The sequence below is a fragment of the Columba livia genome, chromosome 2 (genome assembly GCF_036013475.1).
Source record: "Columba livia isolate bColLiv1 breed racing homer chromosome 2, bColLiv1.pat.W.v2, whole genome shotgun sequence".
In the NCBI taxonomy this organism is placed as follows: Eukaryota; Metazoa; Chordata; class Aves; order Columbiformes; family Columbidae; genus Columba; species Columba livia.
Window position 1 is genome coordinate 93,482,342 of NC_088603.1, and position 20,900 is coordinate 93,503,241.

At 40.9% G+C, this 20,900-nt stretch overlaps 1 protein-coding gene across 1 annotated transcript; it reads right to left on the minus strand.

Annotated features, from left to right (window-relative positions):
- Positions 1 to 11,060: 11,060 nt before the first annotated feature.
- On the minus strand, positions 11,061 to 20,284 carry FRRS1L (ferric chelate reductase 1 like). The gene is made up of 5 exons (XM_065052828.1): positions 19,993 to 20,284; positions 18,164 to 18,248; positions 17,541 to 17,679; positions 14,258 to 14,504; positions 11,061 to 13,792 (listed from the first exon to the last, which is right to left on the minus strand). Exons 1-5 carry the CDS (start codon positions 20,198 to 20,200, stop codon positions 13,620 to 13,622), a joined length of 852 nt encoding a protein of 283 aa, XP_064908900.1. The 5' UTR covers positions 20,201 to 20,284; the 3' UTR covers positions 11,061 to 13,619.
- Positions 20,285 to 20,900: the final 616 nt, after the last annotated feature.

Genomic DNA, 20,900 nt, shown 5'->3' on the forward strand with positions numbered 1-20,900 from the left:
CATGAAGGCAACAGCTAACATTTTACAGGTGCTTCAGATGCCTTTATAATAAATGTGCTTGGTCCAAGCAAGTTTTGTGAGGACTGGGATCCACGACATTTGAACTAGCTCAGTGCTGGCACTGTGCTACTCAAACAATTTTCCTTTCACAGCTTGACACAACCCTTCAGCTGGTTCTGGTAACACTGCCAGAAAACCCCTAGAGGCATCTTCCTCTTTCTTCTGACTGAGATGCAGCTTATCCTCGATGCTCTATTACAGAGGTTGTATTCCTCTGAACATGTGAAAAGTGCATAGATACAGGAATTTGATTTTTTTCTTTTTCTTTTCAGGATTTACATGCAAGTTTAATATTATGTAACTTCATGGTAGATTTGTGTACCCCTGGGCTTTGGTGGAGCATTTCTTGCATGACACAGATGTCTAAAAGCTGAGATTACCCTGAGCACAATTGTTTTTAACTTGTAAAATGGGAATACAACTGTTCATAGCCCAGCTTTTAAATGCAAAGCAATATAAAGACAAGATAGTATAGCTGAGACCAATCACTGTCATCATCCCAAGGAGGAAAAGTGGAGGTTTTACCACTCGCTTCCAGTAACCGTGTTGCATCCCACAGCTGTAGGTTGTGGTGGGCCCAGCCAGTTTCCTAAAGCTTTTGCACTGCAGTCCTGACTTGTCCATGCTGCAAAGCCTTTCCTATCAGTTACACATCCATTCATGCTTATAAAGGTCCCTCTTGCCTCCTGCAGCTCCTTGTTTTCCTTTGCTGAACAGATCACGTATAGGTTTGACAAAGTGCTTTAATTTCACGCAGCAGAGGCATTTATAGACCTACAGGTACCTTGTTTGATCTTGATAGTGATGACGCATTACAAGCAGTTGTCCATATGAGAAGCTTCAAATGATGCTGTCACTCACTGCTCTTTGATCAGATCTGCCTCCTGGCAGGGTGTTGAAATAGGTAAAAAGCACATATCAGTACCCAAACGTTTTCTCTTCAGTTCCTGCAGAGCAGAAGAAGCATGCCAGAAAGAGACTCTAATGACTCATTACAATACATTTATTGCATTAATATTCAATTAGCAATCATCAATTAAGATTTACATGGGGGGAGTTGAGAGTACAAATCTTTCTGTTAGATAAGTAGAGATGCCAGCAAATCAAATGTTCATAGGCACATCCTCATTCCTTTGATTTTTCTGAACAGACTCTGGCAGTCATATTCTTCAGGAATAGAAATTAATGTCACCTCTTCGATGAATGAAGCTATAAATATTGATTTACATAACCTGAGGATTTGGCCCATACTGTAGAAAACCTTGTCTTTCCAATTCCGTGTTTCACTATTCGTTATAAACAACACATCAGAAATATTTTTTCTTTAAATGCAATAAAAATTTTTAACTCATTTATTACCACAACATGAACACTTGAGAACATGGACATGACAATAAATATCAGAAAACAATCTCTGAGGTAACAACTGAGGGAGGATGTGTGATCTTCATAAGAAACACCTCAAGTTGATGGAACAACTTATCCTTGATGCTATCTCAAAGCATATCAAGGACAAGAGGGTCATTAGGGGCAGTCAACATGGCTTCACCAAGGGGAAGTTGTGCTTGACCAACCTCATCGCCTTTTATGAGGACATAACGAGGTGGATGGATGATGGCAGAGCAGTGGATGTGGTCTACCTTGACTTGAGTAAAGCATTGACACAGTCTCCCACAGCATCCTCACAGCTAAACTGAGGAAGTGTGGTCTGGACGATTGGGTAGCGAGGTGGACTGTGAATTGGCTGAAAGAAAGAAGCCGGAGAGTCGTGGTCAATGGGGCAGAGTCTAGTTGGAGGCCAGTATCTAGTGGAGTGCCTCAGGGGTCAGTACTGGGGCCGGTATTATTCAATATATTAATCAGTGATTTGGACAAGGGAATAGAGTGTACTATCAGCAAGTTTGCTGATGACACCAAGCCGGGAGGAGTGGCTGACATGCCAGAAGGCTGTGCTGCCATCCAGCGGGACCTGGACAGGCTGGAGAGTTGGGTGGGGAAAAATTTAATGAAATATAACAAGGGAAAGTGTAGAGTCTTGCATCTGGGTAGGAACAACCCCAGGTTCCAGTATAAGCTGGGGAATGACATATTAGAGAGCAGTGTAGGGGAAAGGGACCTGGGGGTCCTGGTGGACAGCAGGATGACCATGAGCCAGCACTGTGCCCTTGTGGCCAAGAAGGCCAATGGCATCCTGGGGTGTATTAGAAGCAGGGTGGTTAGTAGGTCATGAGAGGTTCTTCTTTCCCTCTTCTCTGCCCTGGTGAGACCACACCTGGAATATTGTGTTCAGTTCTGGGCCCCTCAGTTCCAGAAGGACAGGGAACTGCTGGAGAGAGTCCAGCGCAGGGCAACAAAGATGATTAAGGGAGTGGAGCATCTCCCTTATGAGGAAAGGCTAAGGGAGATGGGTCTCTTTAGTTTGGAGAAGAGGAGACTGAGGGGTGACCTCATTAATGTTTATAAATATGTAAAGGGTGAGTGTCACAAGGATGGAGCCAGGTTCTTCTCGGTGACAACCAATGGTAGGACAAGGGGTAATGCGTTCAAACTGGAACACAAGAGATTCCACTTAAATTTGAGAAGAAACTTCTTCTCAGTGAGGGTGCCAGAGCACTGGAACAGGCTGCCCAGGGGGGTTGTGGAGTCTCCTTCTCTGGAGACATTCAAAACCTGCCTGGACGCCTTTCTGCGTAACCTCATCTGGGTGTTCCTGCTCCGGCAGGGGGATTGGACTGGATGATCTTTCGAGGTCCCTTCCAATCCCTGACATTCTGTGTTTCTGTAAACAGATTTCAAGCAGCAACTGCAGCCTCAACAGCTGTTTTTGTTTAAGTTGAAATGTTATGTGGTTTTACATTAGATGCCAATTTAGGTATAAATTGCACTGATACATTGTGGTTTAGGCATTTTTATGGCTATAGATAAGCAGTCAACCCCAGGGTCCTAAACTACCAGAAATTCTCCAACAGTCCCTTTAGATGTATTTTTGCTATTAGTAATTCTTCAATGGTGAAGAGAGCAGCTAAGGAATGCTTTTGTGTCAATGTGGAAAACATGTATGTTCCTAAAAGTACACACACAGCAATTATTGATAGTTCTCAGTGCTCTCCCCTGCAGAGAGAAATATAAAATGAGGTACTAAATAGGAAGAGAATCTTGTAACATGTGTCTGCTGTTGCACTACCACCCACAATTTTGTGCATTGATCTGAAGCTTTCTGAATCCCCTTCAATAGACCCCAGACACCCCTTGTTCTTGTTCACTTGATGTGCGGTCAAGCACATCAGCTCAAGGTCAGCTTAAAGTTACAAGCTGTCTAACACCTGATACCAAAATACCAGGTACTGAGGTGGCCACGAAGCAGAGGAGACAGACAACACTTACAACAGCAAGTTAAATCACAATTTTTATACCTGAAATAACCACATGGGACTATAAAATAACTCTGGAATGAAGCCACAAGGTGTCAGCACTGGCCTGTGTATTTAGAAAATAACTATCCCTGCTTGAGAGACTTTTTGTTTGTTTTAACCTGTGTTAATGAACTTCTGTGTAGATTCAGTTTGGGTTAATCTCACTTCATTAATTCACCTCAGTTTAATGACAAACTAATATCCTCTTCAGATGAATGAAAAACACTCCACATAAACGACTATAGTTTCAATAGTAGCAGGACCAAAGGAAAAATTTTTGAAGTTCATAATTGAGATATAAACTTTGTAACTTTAGGTCACTGGCACATACATTTGTATTTTGGGATAAATTAAAAATTAATCTTTTCTGCAGATCAACTGTTAAGATGACTTCAAATTAAACATCATGTACTAAACAGTGATAAAAAGAAAATGAAAACCAGCTCTTGGGAACATGGGCTCTGGTTGTACCCAGTGATTAGAGCAGTGACTTCTATTGCAGAAACAACTTTATTCAGTATCTCAGTTAAACTATGCGGTGTTATCAGCGGTGCTATACCTGAATGATTCACATAGAAGCCTACAAATCTTGTTCAGTTAACGAGGGGAGTGAAATGCATGGTTGTAATGCAGAGTGGTCAATAGCACCAACAGAAAGATGCTCCCATGCTGGGCCAGCATGCAGAACACAGCACCAGCACAACCTGAGGATGAACAAAATCCAGAACGCTGTCTCGCAGGGTTAGCCCACACAGCAGCTGTGTGCATGGAATGAGAGTTGGACACACAGACATCTGAGTAACAGATGGATATTTTGGCCTCATCACATTTGTGACAAAGTGCCTTACCAAGCCATCAAATGTTACGTAGCACAAGACAAACAATATAAGATCCTGTACTGAGTATATTTAAGGCCTCTGTTGATCATGATAGATTGGATAGTGCACAAGTAACTGACACACACGAGCCCCAATGTTTCTTGCAGCCTGAAACTACAGAGTAGAAGTACTACAAACACAACAGGGCACACAATGTAAAAGCAACACTTTTCTCGGTGCCTTAAGCAAGTTCTTGTCACTCCACCAGCAAGGAGCTAAAATACCTGCTCAAACCTAAGAGATCACAGAAATCGAAGCATCCCTGTTTGAAAGACTTCTACAGCTGCTTTTGCTTGAGGAGCATTATGGGAGTTCCTTCTCTCTTCCAAATCCCCAATGTAATTGCACCTTCTTCCCTGCAAAAGCCTGTTTGGAGGGCTTCAGGAGCTCCTCCGACTGGCCAAGCGATGAGGCAGTGATGGCAGTAGACAAAGAACACCCACATTAGTATTACTGGCAACTTGATTATAGTTGAATCAAACAGGTTACAAAAACACAGCATAAAGGCCACCACAGGAACCTCTACATTCTAGTCACTTATAGTAAGTGAAAGTTGGATTAATACTCCGTTGAAATACAGATTACTACATTTATTTACATCTGCACTGTGATTCTGATAGCAAAAAAGAAAAAATGTAGTGCCCAACACCAGCCTCACTGACTTAAATGGGATTACTCAGGGTAATACATTCAAATCCATGGTACAGGAAGGATTGTTAACACAGGGCAGCAGTAGAGACTTCTTCAGCCTCACAGAGACCTTTTTTTTTCCCTTTTATAAATGCTATACCACACATTTTCTTAGACTAAAAAGGCATTTATTGTAATAGGTTTATAAATATTATTGTCTGACACTGTCAAATAGCTAACAAGACTCACTTGAACACCAAGTATTTAGTATAAAACAGATGTTACAAAGCAATATTTTAGGGCATGCACTGATTGTAAAGTAGTCCTGTAGGTCACCATAATTTCATTATGTATTCATTCAGTGTTATTTTTCTGAAAATACTAGTGCATAAATACAAAGTATTTTGATGATTTCTCTGAACTACAAAACCCCAGTTCTGCACTCCTACACAACCAAATGTTTGTGGCCTTTACATGGATGCTGGGTATTGGCATACAGAACAGAGCCTGGCATAAAGAATGCAGAAGGCCACTAAGCGCTGTAGTTACAAGTTGCTTATTTTAAAGTTTTATCTATATATTAGTCTTGAGACCGCTGAACAAAGCCAGAAGGTAGAGATAACACTTCAGGTTCAACCATTTCACTTCATGTAATGCAAAACAAAGCAGCGAGAGTTAACATAGTTACGACAGCCTGCTTACTTGCAAAGAGGTTAAAGCAAACCAGACCTCAGGATATATTAGTCAGAAATACCAAGGAATACCAAGCATCTGTTTTAACCTAAACAAAATTCATGGTCCTTCAAACATACTAACAAAACCGATCTGCCTAAATAAACGCTTGGAACATCACACACATATCAGGGTCCAACCATTCCATTTTTCTAATTAGTTAATAGGTTGGGAATTTAATCTTTGATTGTGTGAAGATTTGCATGATACTTCCAGCTTTAGAGAGGACCTGTTGTGGTAATTTTTTCTTTTTTAATTTTTATCACTGGGTTAATAGCAACTGTGAAAAACTGAAAAATAAATAATTGCTTTACATGTGAGTCCAATATTTCAGAAGTAGATATCATGTTTTGTACTTAATAAGATTTTTTTTCCTCCTAGATTTAAATATAGCATCTGTGCTTCCTTTCCTATTGTACTAATACTTTATACAAGAGTATTTTCTTGACTTACTGAACTTAACCTCATTTCATCTTGTTTGGAAAAAAATGTAAATAATACTGTAAAAACATTAATGTGAGGCTAATTTTTGCACTAAAGAAGTTGACAAAAGGTTAGTATATAAAAACTGCAAACATAATACCCTAGCAGGTAACATGTCAGGTTTCTGTAGATTCTTCTGGACCACTCTGTGTGCCCCATGCCCCCCACTCCCCTGCCAAAAAAAAAATCAGCTAGGAGCCTGTGTTTTGTCTTATTTTATCTCCAAAGCAGAGTCTATCCATTTGCTGTTAAATGGCTCTGTATAATTCTCAGACTTACACACACAGAAAAATACCTTCAACAAATTTACACTGCCTAAATATTAATTCTGGGAAGAACATTTTTCGTTAATCTAAACTTTGCAGATCACTTATGAAAAAAAATCAGCATGCATATTTTCATTCCTTGGCACGCAACTTAAGTGGATTGTTCCTTTATTTAGTTTTCTACTAACACCATCTTACGAAATTGAACTCAATGATGTCAAGCTTAAGAGAGACGCAAAACTAAATAAGGCGATGTGTTGCAATCACTAGTTGGCATGAAACGTTCACTGCTCTGAGCACGCATTGGAGACATAACAGGTTTGCAGCTGCTCAGCACTTTTTGAAAAATACCATTACTTCTTTAAAAATTGTAAATGTGAATTTGAGGAAGTAACATTTTGAAACAGCTCAGAAAAGTATTGTTACCAGGTAATTTTGTAACACTCTAGTCTTTACAGAAAGTTTCTTAAGAGTGCCACATAAAAGTTCACCTTGTAAGGTCATTCCTAAATAGCCTCTAATTGCAGATCAAAATTAACCTATACAAAGCAGCAGCTGTTCTAAAACATGGGCTCTGAAGTCCTGCTAGTATCCCAACCTCATGTCAGTTTGAAAGAACATTCCTACTTAGATAAGAAACACAGAAATGGGGCAAAAGCAACAGGTGTGAATGACTATCAAGCTGAGTCAGGGGAAGTTCAGGCTGGAGATTGGGAAAAAGTCCTTCACTGAGAGCGTGGTCGGTCACTGGAACAGGTTCCCCAGGGAAATGGTCACAGAACCAAACCTGACAGAGTTCAAGGAGCATCTGGATGATGCTCTTGGTCACATGGTTTAGTATCAGGTAGTCCTGCAAGGAGCAGGGAGCTGGATTTGATGATCCTCAGGGGTCCCTTCCAACCTGACACAGTCTATGATTCTATGAGTGCAATTTAAACTACTCAGCAATCCAAGGGGAGAAAAAAAAAAATCTATCCCTTTCCTTAGAGCAGATTCATTGCTATTTTCAACTCCAATCACAGATTTTTTCAAAGCAAGTAATGTCTTCTAAGTCTGCTTTTTCACACCTATCAACTCCACAAGCTGCACACATCCTCCTTGATACTTCAAAATTACATTGCTTTTGCCTCACTATCAGAGCCCAAATTATATAAGTTAAATAATCAAGTTCAGGATACATAATTTTACCAAACCCACTGTTTAAAAAAAAAAAAAAAATCAACAAAATGGAAGTTACCTAAGTGATTATTTCATACTAATAAACCTTATTTTTCTAAACCTGTTTTACCTTGATCTTACTCTGTATCAGCAAAAATCAGATACCTCGACATAGAATTTACACAGAAATAACTAGATAAGAAAAAAACAGTGGCAAAAAGTTGACATATGGCAAAAAAAAAAAAAAAAAAAAAGGTTAATTTTTGTACTAAGGAAATTGAGATTTTCTTCAAAACTTCCTAGTTAGATCAATACCTGTACTGGACATACTATGTGAGACCTACATTAGGCCCTAATGCTACAGAAATACTGATAATGAAATTTAATTGGTGAAATAGATGATGTGCAACAAAAGCTGGTAAGAAAACATGTAGAGCCTCCACCTTTTGATACTCCAATGGCTGCAGCAGTAGTTTGTAGAATGGCCAGTGAGCAGGTACATACACAACAGCTGTCGCTACTGTCTACAGGGTCTTGACAGGTTTTCATGACCTCTGAAGGCAAGATGAAGCCTCTGGCTCATGCCTTGGAGTCTGATGGGAGTGCACATCACAAGGCACCACGTGACCTTTGCCCACATCAGCCCTTACGCAGCTGGGACCTGCAGAAAAGCTAAATTCTCATTAACATCAGATTCTGTTCCTTCTGTTCACATCAAGTAATATTTGCTTGTGAATTAAAAGTGCCAGATGTGCTCTGCCGAGTATAAACTCACGCAAAAATAGGAAACAGGCCAAAACCTTGTCATTCAGCCCTACAAACAGTGTCTCCACTCTCCTGTCCCAAACTGTTTGAGGTCACTTGTGCCTCACTGTGTAGCACCTAAGTAGGCTGCTCTGCCCATTTATTACAGGCTGTGGAGTCAGGGTTGAAATGGAGGGTGCCAATTCATGCGAGTTATGTACATACACAGCTTCATGAAGCACCAAAACAACTATAATAGCTAAATGTGTTTCTATCTCTATCATAAAGCTAAGGCTCTAGACCAGTTATACATCATATACTAGCACTCTCACAGTAGATATCTCTGAAAATGAGTGATATTAGACCTTCTGTAATTCCGTGAAACACACGTTTCCTTCTACCAAAGCTATTACCCACTATTACCCAACACTTTTCTGTGAGGAAACTATTTGGAGATATATATGAAAAAAAAAGGTGAAAGAAAATACATCTGTTACACATCAGCGTGGCAAACCAACAAAACCACGGAGCTACAAAATGCAATTCAATGCTAATAAAAGTCACAAAGTTTGCATATAAGCTTTAATTCTGTCTCTAGGGTACTGCATGGTGCAAACTCCCAGTGATCTTGGAAGAGATGAGAAAGACCAGACAGAGGGTCTGTTCTCTAAAAGGAGAATAATTTGCTTCTTTGTAAACACTGATGCATTGGAGCTATGAGAAAGTAAGGAAGGAGAAAATAAGCAAAAAATAGGGAGACATGCCTTAAACTTACAGCTCTCATTTACTTACGGGTAACTAGAGTATCATCAATGACACAGGTTTCTAATTGCGACCTGGCTAGTCATGAAGGCAGCTGTCAGTCCTCCTTTACCCACTAACTCTTCTTCACAGCTGGGCTGACTTCTCTGCATCACCCTGCTGAACAGGACAAGGCATCTGTGGAAACGGGGACAGGACATCAGCTACTGATCAGGGGCATGGTAGAGGGAGACTAGGCATAAACACTCACAGTAAGAACACCATCCATGGTCTGGCAAAAGAAGATACACATATTTAAATGATTTGGTTTCACATGGGTTGTGCTGTTGGCTATTTCCATTTTGCATTTCCATTTAGCCATTGAGTAGATGGAGGCAGTATCAGGGCTCTTCTCCTTGGTTCAGACCCAGGATATGGTGGTGCCCAAAGCCAGCTTCAAAACCTGGGTTTGCTGATGTACACCATGCTCCAGTCATTCTCTAATCCCTGTGTCACAGACTGGAAAAGTCAGTGCCAAACACGGCTTTGACAACTTTTAACCCAATCTGGGGGTTTCCTCAGACTAGGGAGACCATAAGTATTTTTTTACTTGTTATCCAAATATTGTGAAACCAATGAAGGACAAGAAGGCCACAGAGGGATTTCAAACTTCTCTCATCAATATGTTCTCTTTCAAACCCAGAGTATTTCCCTTATAATAAAAGTTTTGGAGAAAGCATTGCCCTGTTTCCAATGACTATCAAATCAGCTAGGCTTTTTTTTTTTTGAGAGGGGAATCAATTAGCATCTAAAAGCATCTCACCTATACATGAAAATAGACATTGTTATTTGATTGCAGAGACCAAAAAAGTGGATTTTCAGAAGTCTGTCTTTTCCATTTTTTTCCCCTTCTTTTTCCTATCCTGCTTACTAAGAATGTAATTTCAGGCCCAGCTTATTATTTGTAACAGGGTACTAGTCAGACACTACAGTCAAAAAGCAATGTCGCTTCGCAATAGGCACTATCACAACATAAACAGCCAATTTCTCCTCCATCTAACTAACAAACTTTAAGTATAAAACATTCCAGATACAATGGACAGAGTGAGCCAAGGGTGATAACACAGTTAATGTAACAAGCAGTGGTCACAACTGAATTTTGTTCTGCATGGAAAGACCATGTTCAAGGACGTTAATTAATTCCTTATGGTCTTTGCCAGTCCTGTCTTTCTAACTAACAATTAAAGTTAAATTTCCAAAGGACACCATACTCTAAACATATTCTGTCTAAACACTATGCCTCTGTACTAGGTCACCTTTAATCAAGTAATTCACAAAACAAAAGCACTTTTGAAATGCATTCTTTAACAGCTGCTTGCTAGTAGTCACTATAGGGAAACTCAAAATGGTTTGGAGAATGAAATTTCTCCTTTGGAAAAGGAGCCAGAGCCTTTTCTTCAGTTTGTGTTGATACTTGCTCATTAGAAAAATTATTAAAAAAAATACTTGAAATGCCAGAATCACTTTAAAATTACTTTGAAGAAAGTTGATTTGTAGCAGCTTTGTATAACAGGGAGCAATCCTGCTTTTCCATGTTAAAAAGAAAAATCACATCAAAACCAAAATACCTTCCATGACAAGTCACTAAACCCACTCAAATGTTAAGGCTTACCAAATATCTCACAAAGTTAAATATCACTGAGTTAAAGGCTTTTCATTTCTCTTATAGCCTTTTTCTTCCCAACTAGTAATTTCTGAACACTTGTACCTTCATTGTCAACTTGATTCTCATAGTCCTGCTTTTCCCACTCTGAAGAGCAACAATCACACTCAGTAATAAACTCAACCATCAGCTGAAATGCCAAAGAATAGCTTGCTTGCTCCTTGTTGCCACCTTATATTTCCTCCCATTTGATTAGCAATACTTAATTAGTGCTAATTAAGTACTTTGAAGCTTGGGTGAAAGTCTTTATAGAAGCGCACATTGTTGCTAGTACTTCAACAACAGAAAATATGATGACAAAAACATCAGGCAGCACACTGACAAGTCAGCTGAAAAAGTAAAGAAAAAAAACCTTATTTTTTACCCTAATTGAAAACATGGGTACAACGGAAGACTGAAGCAGTTTATACTTTGCAGCAGTCCCATCCTTAAGCAGTTCTGTCTCTGTTCTGAATTTGCTGTTGCTTTAGAGCCTGACTCCATGTAAGCGTTTGCAAGTTTATCTCAGTTACTATTGTCATTGTAACAACCCTCTGTGCTCGCGTCCAGCAGGATATCCTAAATCCAGCACTGTATTAAAGAAAAGTGGAGCCAAAATGGGTTTGTATTCTACTTCAGTACCTTTCAGTTATTAGATTGGCCCTTTAGTGGGTAATCAGGTAGGTATCTGAAACTAAAACAGTAAATACAAGGCCATAAACTAAAGCAACCCTGAGGCTACTTTAAATAGCTGTGATCTCTGAGAAAGAACTGCAGTATCTCAGCTACCTACAAATTACCATAAGGGAGAAATAATTTGCCCTAATGATTTCTTCACTTGATTGCTGAATATAAAATTCATTATTCGAGGCTTCGGCTTTCTGCTTCAGCCAATCTTAAGACTAAATTTTACAGCCATTGTGGACCATAGCAGACCTTCCTTATTAGGCGGTCTCTACTATATATTTCATCAGATGATTAGTAGGTCATCCAAACTGAGAGAAGTAATTTATACTAAGTAAAGCTATTAGATGCATTTTCAAAGTTCATTTCATTCTGAATTTATCTTCCCCACCCTGAACTCTAGTCCAGCAATTTTAAGTGAACAAATCCTTAAAGACATCGATGAAAGCATATATTACTAAGCAATCTTTCTTTTGAAATAGCGATCAAGTGTGTGTGGTGGAGATAAATTGCTTTTCAATTCTTATTCATATACTTTAAGCATAGGTTTGAAGAATGCTGAGCTTAAAAAGAATTAGTCTACAAACTTTAGTCTGTGAATAATGATGCAAACACAACAAAGCCAGTTAATCATTTTACATTCTATGCAGCAATAAGTATAATAGGAGGTCCATCACACACTTTACCAGATCCCATGTTACAGAGTTCTCAAGTGTACCACCTCAGATAGAACTTTGGCACAATTTAAATTTTAATTCTATCTAAATAGAATTTCATTGCAAGTTGGGAAGTGAATGAGCAACCTTACCTTAGCACATTTTACTGCTCCACATGTATGCATCATACACTTCCCATTGGGTGAAGAACAGAAATTCCCTACGAGGACTCAAAGTTTTTCATAATATTCCATGGCTCAGAAATACATTTTGACACTTTCCATTCCAGTAACATTTAGCACTTATCTTAGTAATATTTACTGGTGATTTAAAAAATCTAATGTATTTACTCTTTAGCTCATCTTTTTCTACAGTAACTACATTTTAGCAATGGTTTGATGAAACTAAAGATACTGCTCTTCTTATTAATCCCTGTCTTTCCTTACATAAAAATTGAAATTCCATTTCCATTTCTTTGTGAGTTAACACCAGCTGCCCATATTCATCTGCAACATGAACAGGCTATACAGGCATACAACACAGAAAAACAGATTACTACTATGCAACTGCTTAAAAATATATTTACATGTCAGCAATATTACTGTTTTTTCATAAAAAGAGAAAAAAATTATTTAATCTATTGGGAGAATGTCCTATGGTTGTTGGGAACTTCCATATTCTCTATGTTTTACACCTGTTTTTTCTATGTATGGACAATTTATATTACTGTATTCTCCTTTCCCCTTGTTTAAATAACTTTATATTTCACTCGTAAAAAGAAGTAGTCATTTCTTTCAAGAAGGCTGTTGAAACACTGTTATTATAAAGACATTCATCACTTCTTTTCCATTGAAAAAAAAAATCATGTAAATGCTAGATTATGCAAGTTCAGTTTTCGAAAGTACCAGAGCAAGTAGGACTTGATAAATATATTTAAAAAGTAGGAGAACTGCCCATTACTGAAGGGCAGGTTTTATAATACTGTGTCGGTATCCTGATCTTAAGTTCACAAACTGCACTTAGAGTTGTGCTGTCTGCTCCAGAAGTACCAAATAGCATTATAATGTCTTCCCAATTTTGCTTTTGGGGAGCAATTTGGAAGGCAATTTTATTATGTGATAAAACGTTCATCATTAAATTTACCTAAAGACACATACAGACACCCCTTCCAGACACACATACATACGCACATGCACATTGATTTTACAAAAGTCTCCTTTTCTTTAAGCAAGTCACCACAACACTGAAAATATTCTCCATTGTGTTCACTGATTATTCTTAAATGATTTGTCACCACTCTGCCACTTAAAGGAGATGATTATTTCATTCTTCTGAGAAGCTAGCTATGTTCAAAAGCAGCTAGATGAGGATGGTGGTGTGATACAAATTCCAATAGAAAAATGCAAGGTCCATCCATATAGCCGTCCATCCTGAGAAACTTCCACTGACAATTTCTTTCTATTTTCCATCGCTCATGGGGTTCCCATCAATAAATAGAAGGTCAGTGCAACAATGAGGAGCAAGCAGAATGGAGAAGAGAAGGTCTGATAGGCAGCTGATGGCATGAAAATATCTTCATACTTGTAAATACTGACAACACGCTCTGATACAGGTGGTGAGTCTATATCATGACGAGTTATAGAACCTTCAGTAGGTAAGGACAGAAAGAAATAACATCAGATGCATTTATGCTGTAACTCTACCAAAGAAACAGATAGAAAACCAAGTAATTTTCAAACCTACAGGAGCATGCAATATTACACTGTCAGTAAGTAGGGTCATTTCTCTGCTTTCTAAAATTAAACTTCTGAATAAAACAAACAAAATTCAAGTACACAATAAACATCCTTCAAAGGAATTCAAAACATGTGGTTATGAATTATCCTTACCTAAATTTATCTTTGGGGAGTGGAGAAAACAACTACACAGTGAAGACAACGTGATAGGTAGGGTTTATTTATTTTTTCTTCCTTTTTATCTGTTATAAGCCTCAGGCTGCCAGAATTTTAGTTCATTTTTTAAAAAGGGGGTCTAGTAAGAATGTTGTAATTGAAAGACATTTAACAATTTTGGTGCCCCAGGTCAGTCAGAAGCACAGAAATCAACTCACCCTGAATTGCTGGACCCCAAGCAAACAGGTAGTACCAACTCAAGTGCAGATCTACGATGGTTTCCTCTCGAGGAACATACACAGGACGCTTGAATCGACACGTTACACGGTTGTTCTCAAAAACTCCTTCTTCATCTCTAGCAGGATTTCTCTGGATTTCTTTAGCCCACTGACCGACATTATAGAAGTGATGTATTCGGACTCTTCCATTATCGTCATGAACACAAGCCATGACATCATCTCCTCCCTGCGTGGTAAAAACATATTGGTAGAAGAAAAACAAGAGTGTCTCAGAGCATTTCCTCATTTATGTATCTAATTTGAATTATTAAAAACTAATCAAGACCTCGGGCTCTCATTCTTTCTAAGTTACATATACACAAATATTTGTTTCCCTAAGCATGTATCTTCAATCAGATAGAAAAGCACAAAGTGGACAGTAATATTTACTTACCCTTACTATCTCTGAATTCTGTTTTGGATCTTTCTAAGAGTTATTTTACCTAACATATCTGTAACACATGATATCATCCTGACATCACACAATTGATGGATCAGTGGAAGGCTGTTTTCTTTCATAATTTGTGAAGTTGTGGGATCCTGCTTCACAAAAGCTGGCAGTCTCGAATCCTGGATGTGTACAAAGTCCACTGCATAAAATCATGGACAGAAATCCAATATAATTTAGTAAAATAGAGGATATGAATCTACTCAATCTGGGCAAATAATAGCATAAATTACAGTCTTTTCTAATCTGTTCTCATGTTCACTTAAGGGAATAGCACTTCTTACATCTCTTGAGAGAAAATAAAAAATGTTCAACATGTAGTAAGAGAGTCTAGAACACCATAAGACACAAGAAAAGAGTAACAAATATGTTCTTCTTCACAGAATATAAACACCCACCAGGCATTACAATCAAGCAAAGAAACAACAGCCAGAGGGCGACAATTGTCTGTGGAGGTCATTCATAGAAATATAAAAAGCAGTTGCTAGAAAGTTACTCAAGGTCACTGCCCAAGTAGTAAAGCACTGTATCACTCAGGGTTCAGCATTAATTTTAGGAGCACTCTGTCATAGAAGCCTTGGCACCAAGAGCCATTAAAATACTGCCCAAGCTGGACAAATGGCATTTTACTGAGTATCACTGCCAGAATTATTGGTGCCATATTAAATACAGGTCCTACTTCTCCAACACTAAACTTTCTTTTATGTTGTGTTGATGGTAGACATGATGCTTGCTGGTGTGATCATCCCTCAGTCCTTTGTTATAGGGAAAGGAGAGAAAGAGGTGCAGGTCAGGTCTCTGGGAATATTGCTCTGTGGATCTGTAAAAGATATGTCAAAAATGAGGAAAAAAGGGGACAACTAGGAAAAATATGTGCTTGAACAGCTTCTGCACCTCGGTGCTGCTGCAGGCAAACTTTCCAGTTTCTTTCTGGAGCCTATCCTTGATCTCCATAACTTATTTTCCAAGTTTAATTTTTATGCGTCTGGGTATAAATCCCTCGTTCTTAAGGACAAAGAAAAAAAATAGAGCTGTTTTCACAAAGGAAAAAAAATGGAAGAAAAGAAAAAAGCATTCTGAGTCCCAATAAATGGAATAACATTACAAAATGCTGCCTAGGCACAAAAGCCCGCAAGTGGAAAAGTATAATGGTATCTGAGACAAAGAAATAGGTCACAGACTTAAAAAAATGTATTAGAGGACACAAAGTATTTTTTTTTTCCCCTGAACTTCTATAGCTATCCAGGCCACACCATTTTGATCGGGGCCTCCAAGGCACAACCCATTTCTCACAGCCAAGCTGTTGTGACCCAGAATCATTTTACCATTACAGCCTCTGTATCCCAGGACACCAAAAAAACACCCTGGAAGTTATGAAAAAGGATGAAGTCAGCAGGGGAACAAGAGAGGAAGACAAGTGCCAGCTGGTTTAGTCCAGTTGACTGATGGGCATTAGAACACACAGGCAGCAAATTTTGAAGCAAAATCTTTTACTTCACACTTACTTAATTCCTCTAACCAGAAGCCTAGACCTAACATGCTGCTTGGTGTGCCTGGGCTAAGACGTAATAGGTGCTTTCCTGGCACTTCCAGGCATCTAAACTATTCTCAAAATTTAGCTGTAAAACTGTTCCTCACAACATTAAAAACACGAACTGTTTCTTGTGGCATGGACTGTTCTTTATGACACAAAATATTAATACTCCTATCTCTATTGTGTTTATTTACAGTCATATTAAAACATATGTGGTAATGACTGAAAAGCATCTGTCCTCATATTTTCTTTCTATTTCTCATTTTGGGTCTGATAAACACCTTAAATCAGCACAAGTCTTCCCAACTGCCCAGGACACCTAAATTCTGTATTGTTTCAGACTACTGCTTACAACTGTAGAAGAAACAGTCCTATCCTCTGACTTGTGATTTAGAACATAGGCTCAGCATTGTTTTATACACTCAGGAGTGTTTCTGTATATGAACACCTACATTATGAACCACATTTTAATCCTAAACATTTTACCAAGGATCACAGACAAAACATCTTTGCATAAGTCAGCTGTTGTTCATGTTTTTTAAATTTTGCACAGTACATGCTCCTGTTTTGCTCATTGAAACAAAACGAAAAACAAAGCTTTCGAATGAAAAACCAAGTATAGGAATAAGCATAAAAACAAAGCAAATAAATCCACAAGAGGGAGAAGAAATCTTAACAAGACTTCTTTCTAGAGCATGGATGTTAAAACTAGCAGGATTCATTTTGTCACACATTTGTGGCTTCCCTGGAACAACATGCAGGTATGAAAGAAATAAAACGATTTCCAAAGTTTAATGGTGATAGCCATATTTATATCACTGAAAGACAGTTGATTTACTAAAGAATAATATTATTTGCTATTTAGTTTCTGATGTGCCTTTTGTCCAAGTGACATTGAGATAAAGCATGATAGAACATTTCCACGTGAATTGGCTCATCTCTGAGGGCTTTTCTAACCAAAAGGCAAAAAGCTAATGACATTCAGACACTCAAAGCTGACCCACAATACTGCTGCAGTTCTCTAAGAAGAAGGGAAAGGACATGTTAGGAAGGATGAGGCAGTTCTCTAGGAGGCAGTAGGCCTGGCTCCTGCTCCCAGGCTGGCTACCAAACAGTGCTTTGTCTTCAGCCAGTCAGTTTTTCCTTATATGCTCTGTTTCTGACAAATCAATACAAACCATTTATACCCTAGCGTGTAAAAGTGTGCACACTGTCAACAGGAAGAACCGCACATGTCTTACCATCTTCTTGTCTGAGGAAAATCCCACCGCCACCCAGCCATCAGTGTCAGCGCTCAACTCAAATTCAACATCAGCTCCTATTCTACGGTAACTCAGAAAGTAGTCACAAGTCTCTGCATTGCATCCAGGTTTGCCATACCTAAATGGAATTGGAAATATATATAACTTTTCCTTGCCATTTCCTGCAATGGAACTTAGTTATGTTCCTACAAGAAAAAATAAAACAACGCATTTTGCTATAATGGTAGTAAAACATATTATGCTATACACAAAGTACCATTAATTGTTTGCAATTATTACTCTTTTAGTGTAAGAATGTATAGTATTTAAACATTACAGCAAGCAATTAACTACACACAGTATTACTCGGTTGACCCTCCTAGCCCCAGTTTTGCAAGTGCTTCAGGAAAATACAAGAAACATGAAATAAATGTAGGACTGTAACTATGATATACATCCTTAATTAATCTAGTGTCCTCAAATAATACAGTCCATAACTACAAAGCATGTTCTTAAATAATAAACACTTATTAAAATGAATATGGAAAATTTACCAAAGTCTCCAATGTGATCAGTCAGCATTTGCAAATATAAAGGTCTCTGCATTCTTATCTGAGACTTACCTGAAGCATCCCTTAGTTTTTCCACAGTCATCCACTCTGATTTTTGCAAATGGATCCACAGGAGGAGCAGTAGGGAAAGGGTAACCTGTATAATCAGAATAAATCATTACTAAATACAATAAAAGGAATAAAAGGCAATAATACTAAACAGAATGGGTTCCAATAGCATCTGCTTTGTCTGCTGATAACTGATCCATTCAGATGAGGGACAACTTTGTCACATACATAATCCCTTGCTCAGATGGTCCTGGATCCAGGTATCAAAATAACACTGACAACTGAAAACAAAAATTTTCACAGGTTTCCTACATTCCTTAAGAAGGGAGAAGGATGCAGGAGCATGGCTTTGCTACACAGAGGGCAAAAGTTTACGTAAGGCAGCAGGAACATGGAGTAGTGCAGTCACCTAAAAATTAGGGATCTATGCTCAGCTACCTCTTTGTGCACGCCTTGTCCCCCCAGGAAACCCATAAGGGAACTAAACCCAACGCCTTAGCTATAAATGACAGTATTAAGCATAAATGGAGGGCACCAGATTCAGAGCTTGAGGACTGGGTACTGAAAGGTCTTCATAATACATCCTCCATTAGGAAGATAAAACATGCATTACAATAAAAGGTAAGAGAGCACCGAAGCAGGGAGTTGCCTGCAGTTGTAACCTGCAATCACTTGTGAAGGAAGACCCAGAAGAGTCAGACAGTGAGACGTATGACTCCAAGCAGCCCCCCGTATGCTATATCATGGTACACCAAAGAGGAAGCGAGCACATTGGCGAATGGACCCTTTTTTGTCTTGGCCTGCAGAAGTTTGTGTCTGTTGCACGAACACAGCTATTTTAATAGGATGTTCTTCTATTTAGGCAACTGAAAAACAGAGGGCTAGCTGTGAAACTAAAAAATCCTTTGAAAATGCTTCACTGAACGGGAAATAAACATTGCAGCTAGTTACAGCATCTGCAAACACACAAGAACATTGACCCTACACAACTTCAGGAACATGTAGCTTTGAGAGCCCTGATTCACTTTCCTAGATTTCTGGCAATGCCAATGGAGATGCAAAGTATACCGTCAACTGCAAATTACAGCCTCCAATAAATGTATCAGGAGCTTGGGTAAATTAGCCAGCATACACATATGAAGTTAGCAAAAATTCACAGCAGCCTGTAGCGGAGTATCACTGCAAGCCTGGGCACAGGACATCCTATCTTCTCATTTATCTTTTTTTTTTTTTGGAAAATCAACCGGGTTTCAATGCATCCTAGCCACAAACACTTTGCCATTTGTAACTTGGGAAAAACCCCAATACACAAAAACCAGACACGCCTACTGTTATTTCTTACCACTTCAGACATCACAGGGCATTTCGAAAACCACAAAAACACAGGGCTTCTTTTTAAGTTAACAGCCCGGAAAGCTTTTTGACGAGGGGTTTTGCCCCTGGGACGCCAAGCCACCGCCGGACAGTCCCATTCAGCGGGACGGGGACGGAGCCCGGACCCCGGCGCCCTCCCTGGCTTCTGCCGCAGACACCGGTTCCACCGCCCGGAGGGAGATGCCCGGGCCCGGGGGTGTCGCTGGGCACCTGGGGCTCCCCGCGGGCCCGGGCCCCGAGCGGCAGGCAGGGCTGGAGGCCGCCCGGGCGGAAGATGGCGGCGGGCGCTGGCCTTCGTGCTGAACGCCGCCGCCTCACGACCGCCCGCCGCCGGGCCGCCACCAACCGCCCGGCCCGACCCGGCCCGGCCCGGCCCGGCCTTCCCTCCCCGGCACCGGGCTCGCCCCGCAGCCCGCCGCGCCCCGCCTGGACCCGCCGCCTGCCCCCGTCCGCCGCACCCTCCTCGGAGAGGTAGCGCAGGTCGTAGAACTCGCTGGCGAAGGTGCCGTACGAGGAGTCGTGGTGAGGCTGCGCCGCCTCCTCGCTCTGCTCCCCGCCGCCCGCCTCCCGCCGCCCGCCGCTCTCCTCCGCCGGGCTGGCGGTGGAGTCGGCCAGGAGCAGCAGCAGCAGCAGCCGCCGCCAAGCGCCGCGGCTCCGCACCGCCATGGCGGCGGCGGCGGGGCGGGGAGGCGGCGGCCGCCGAGCGCGCCTCCTGCGCCGCCGCCCGCGGGCTCCTGCGCCGCCGCCGCCGACAGCGGAGCGGGGGAGGCGGCGGGTTGGGCCCGGCCCCGGGGCCGGGCGGTACCGGAGGGACCGTGGGGATGGGAGAGGGGACGGTGTGGGAGGGCGGTTGGGGGGAAAGGTGCCGGGGCGGTGTGTGCGTGGGGCGTACGCGGGAGCCGCGGGCGGAGCGCTGTCGCCCCCAAACCCGTCCCGGGCAAAGCCCCGGGCGCGCTGGGCCGGGACCACGGCCGAAGGGGCGCACGGTGCCCTTCCCCGCTCGCCAGCTTCCCACGGCCCCAGCCCCACGCCGGGCACCGCACGGCCCGCCCCACCACGCCAGCGGGACACCTGCGCCCGCAGGCCGGTGCGCAGCTCTCTGGGGGCAGCCCCAGGCCGTCCCCCTGGCCTCGATTCACCAAAACCTCTCAACGTGTGCTTCAAGAAGATGTGATAAATCCTGCCTGGAAACTGCTGGGCGAACTTATCTCTTTTCCTTTTTTTTTCTTTTTCTTTTTTCTTTCCCTTTTTTTCTTTTTTAATCTTTAATGACTTCTGAGGTGGGACTGAAGGCACAGCGCAACTTAACATTCGATTCAGGTAAAACCCCATGCTAGTGACCTTTCAGTATCTGGGCATTCTTGCT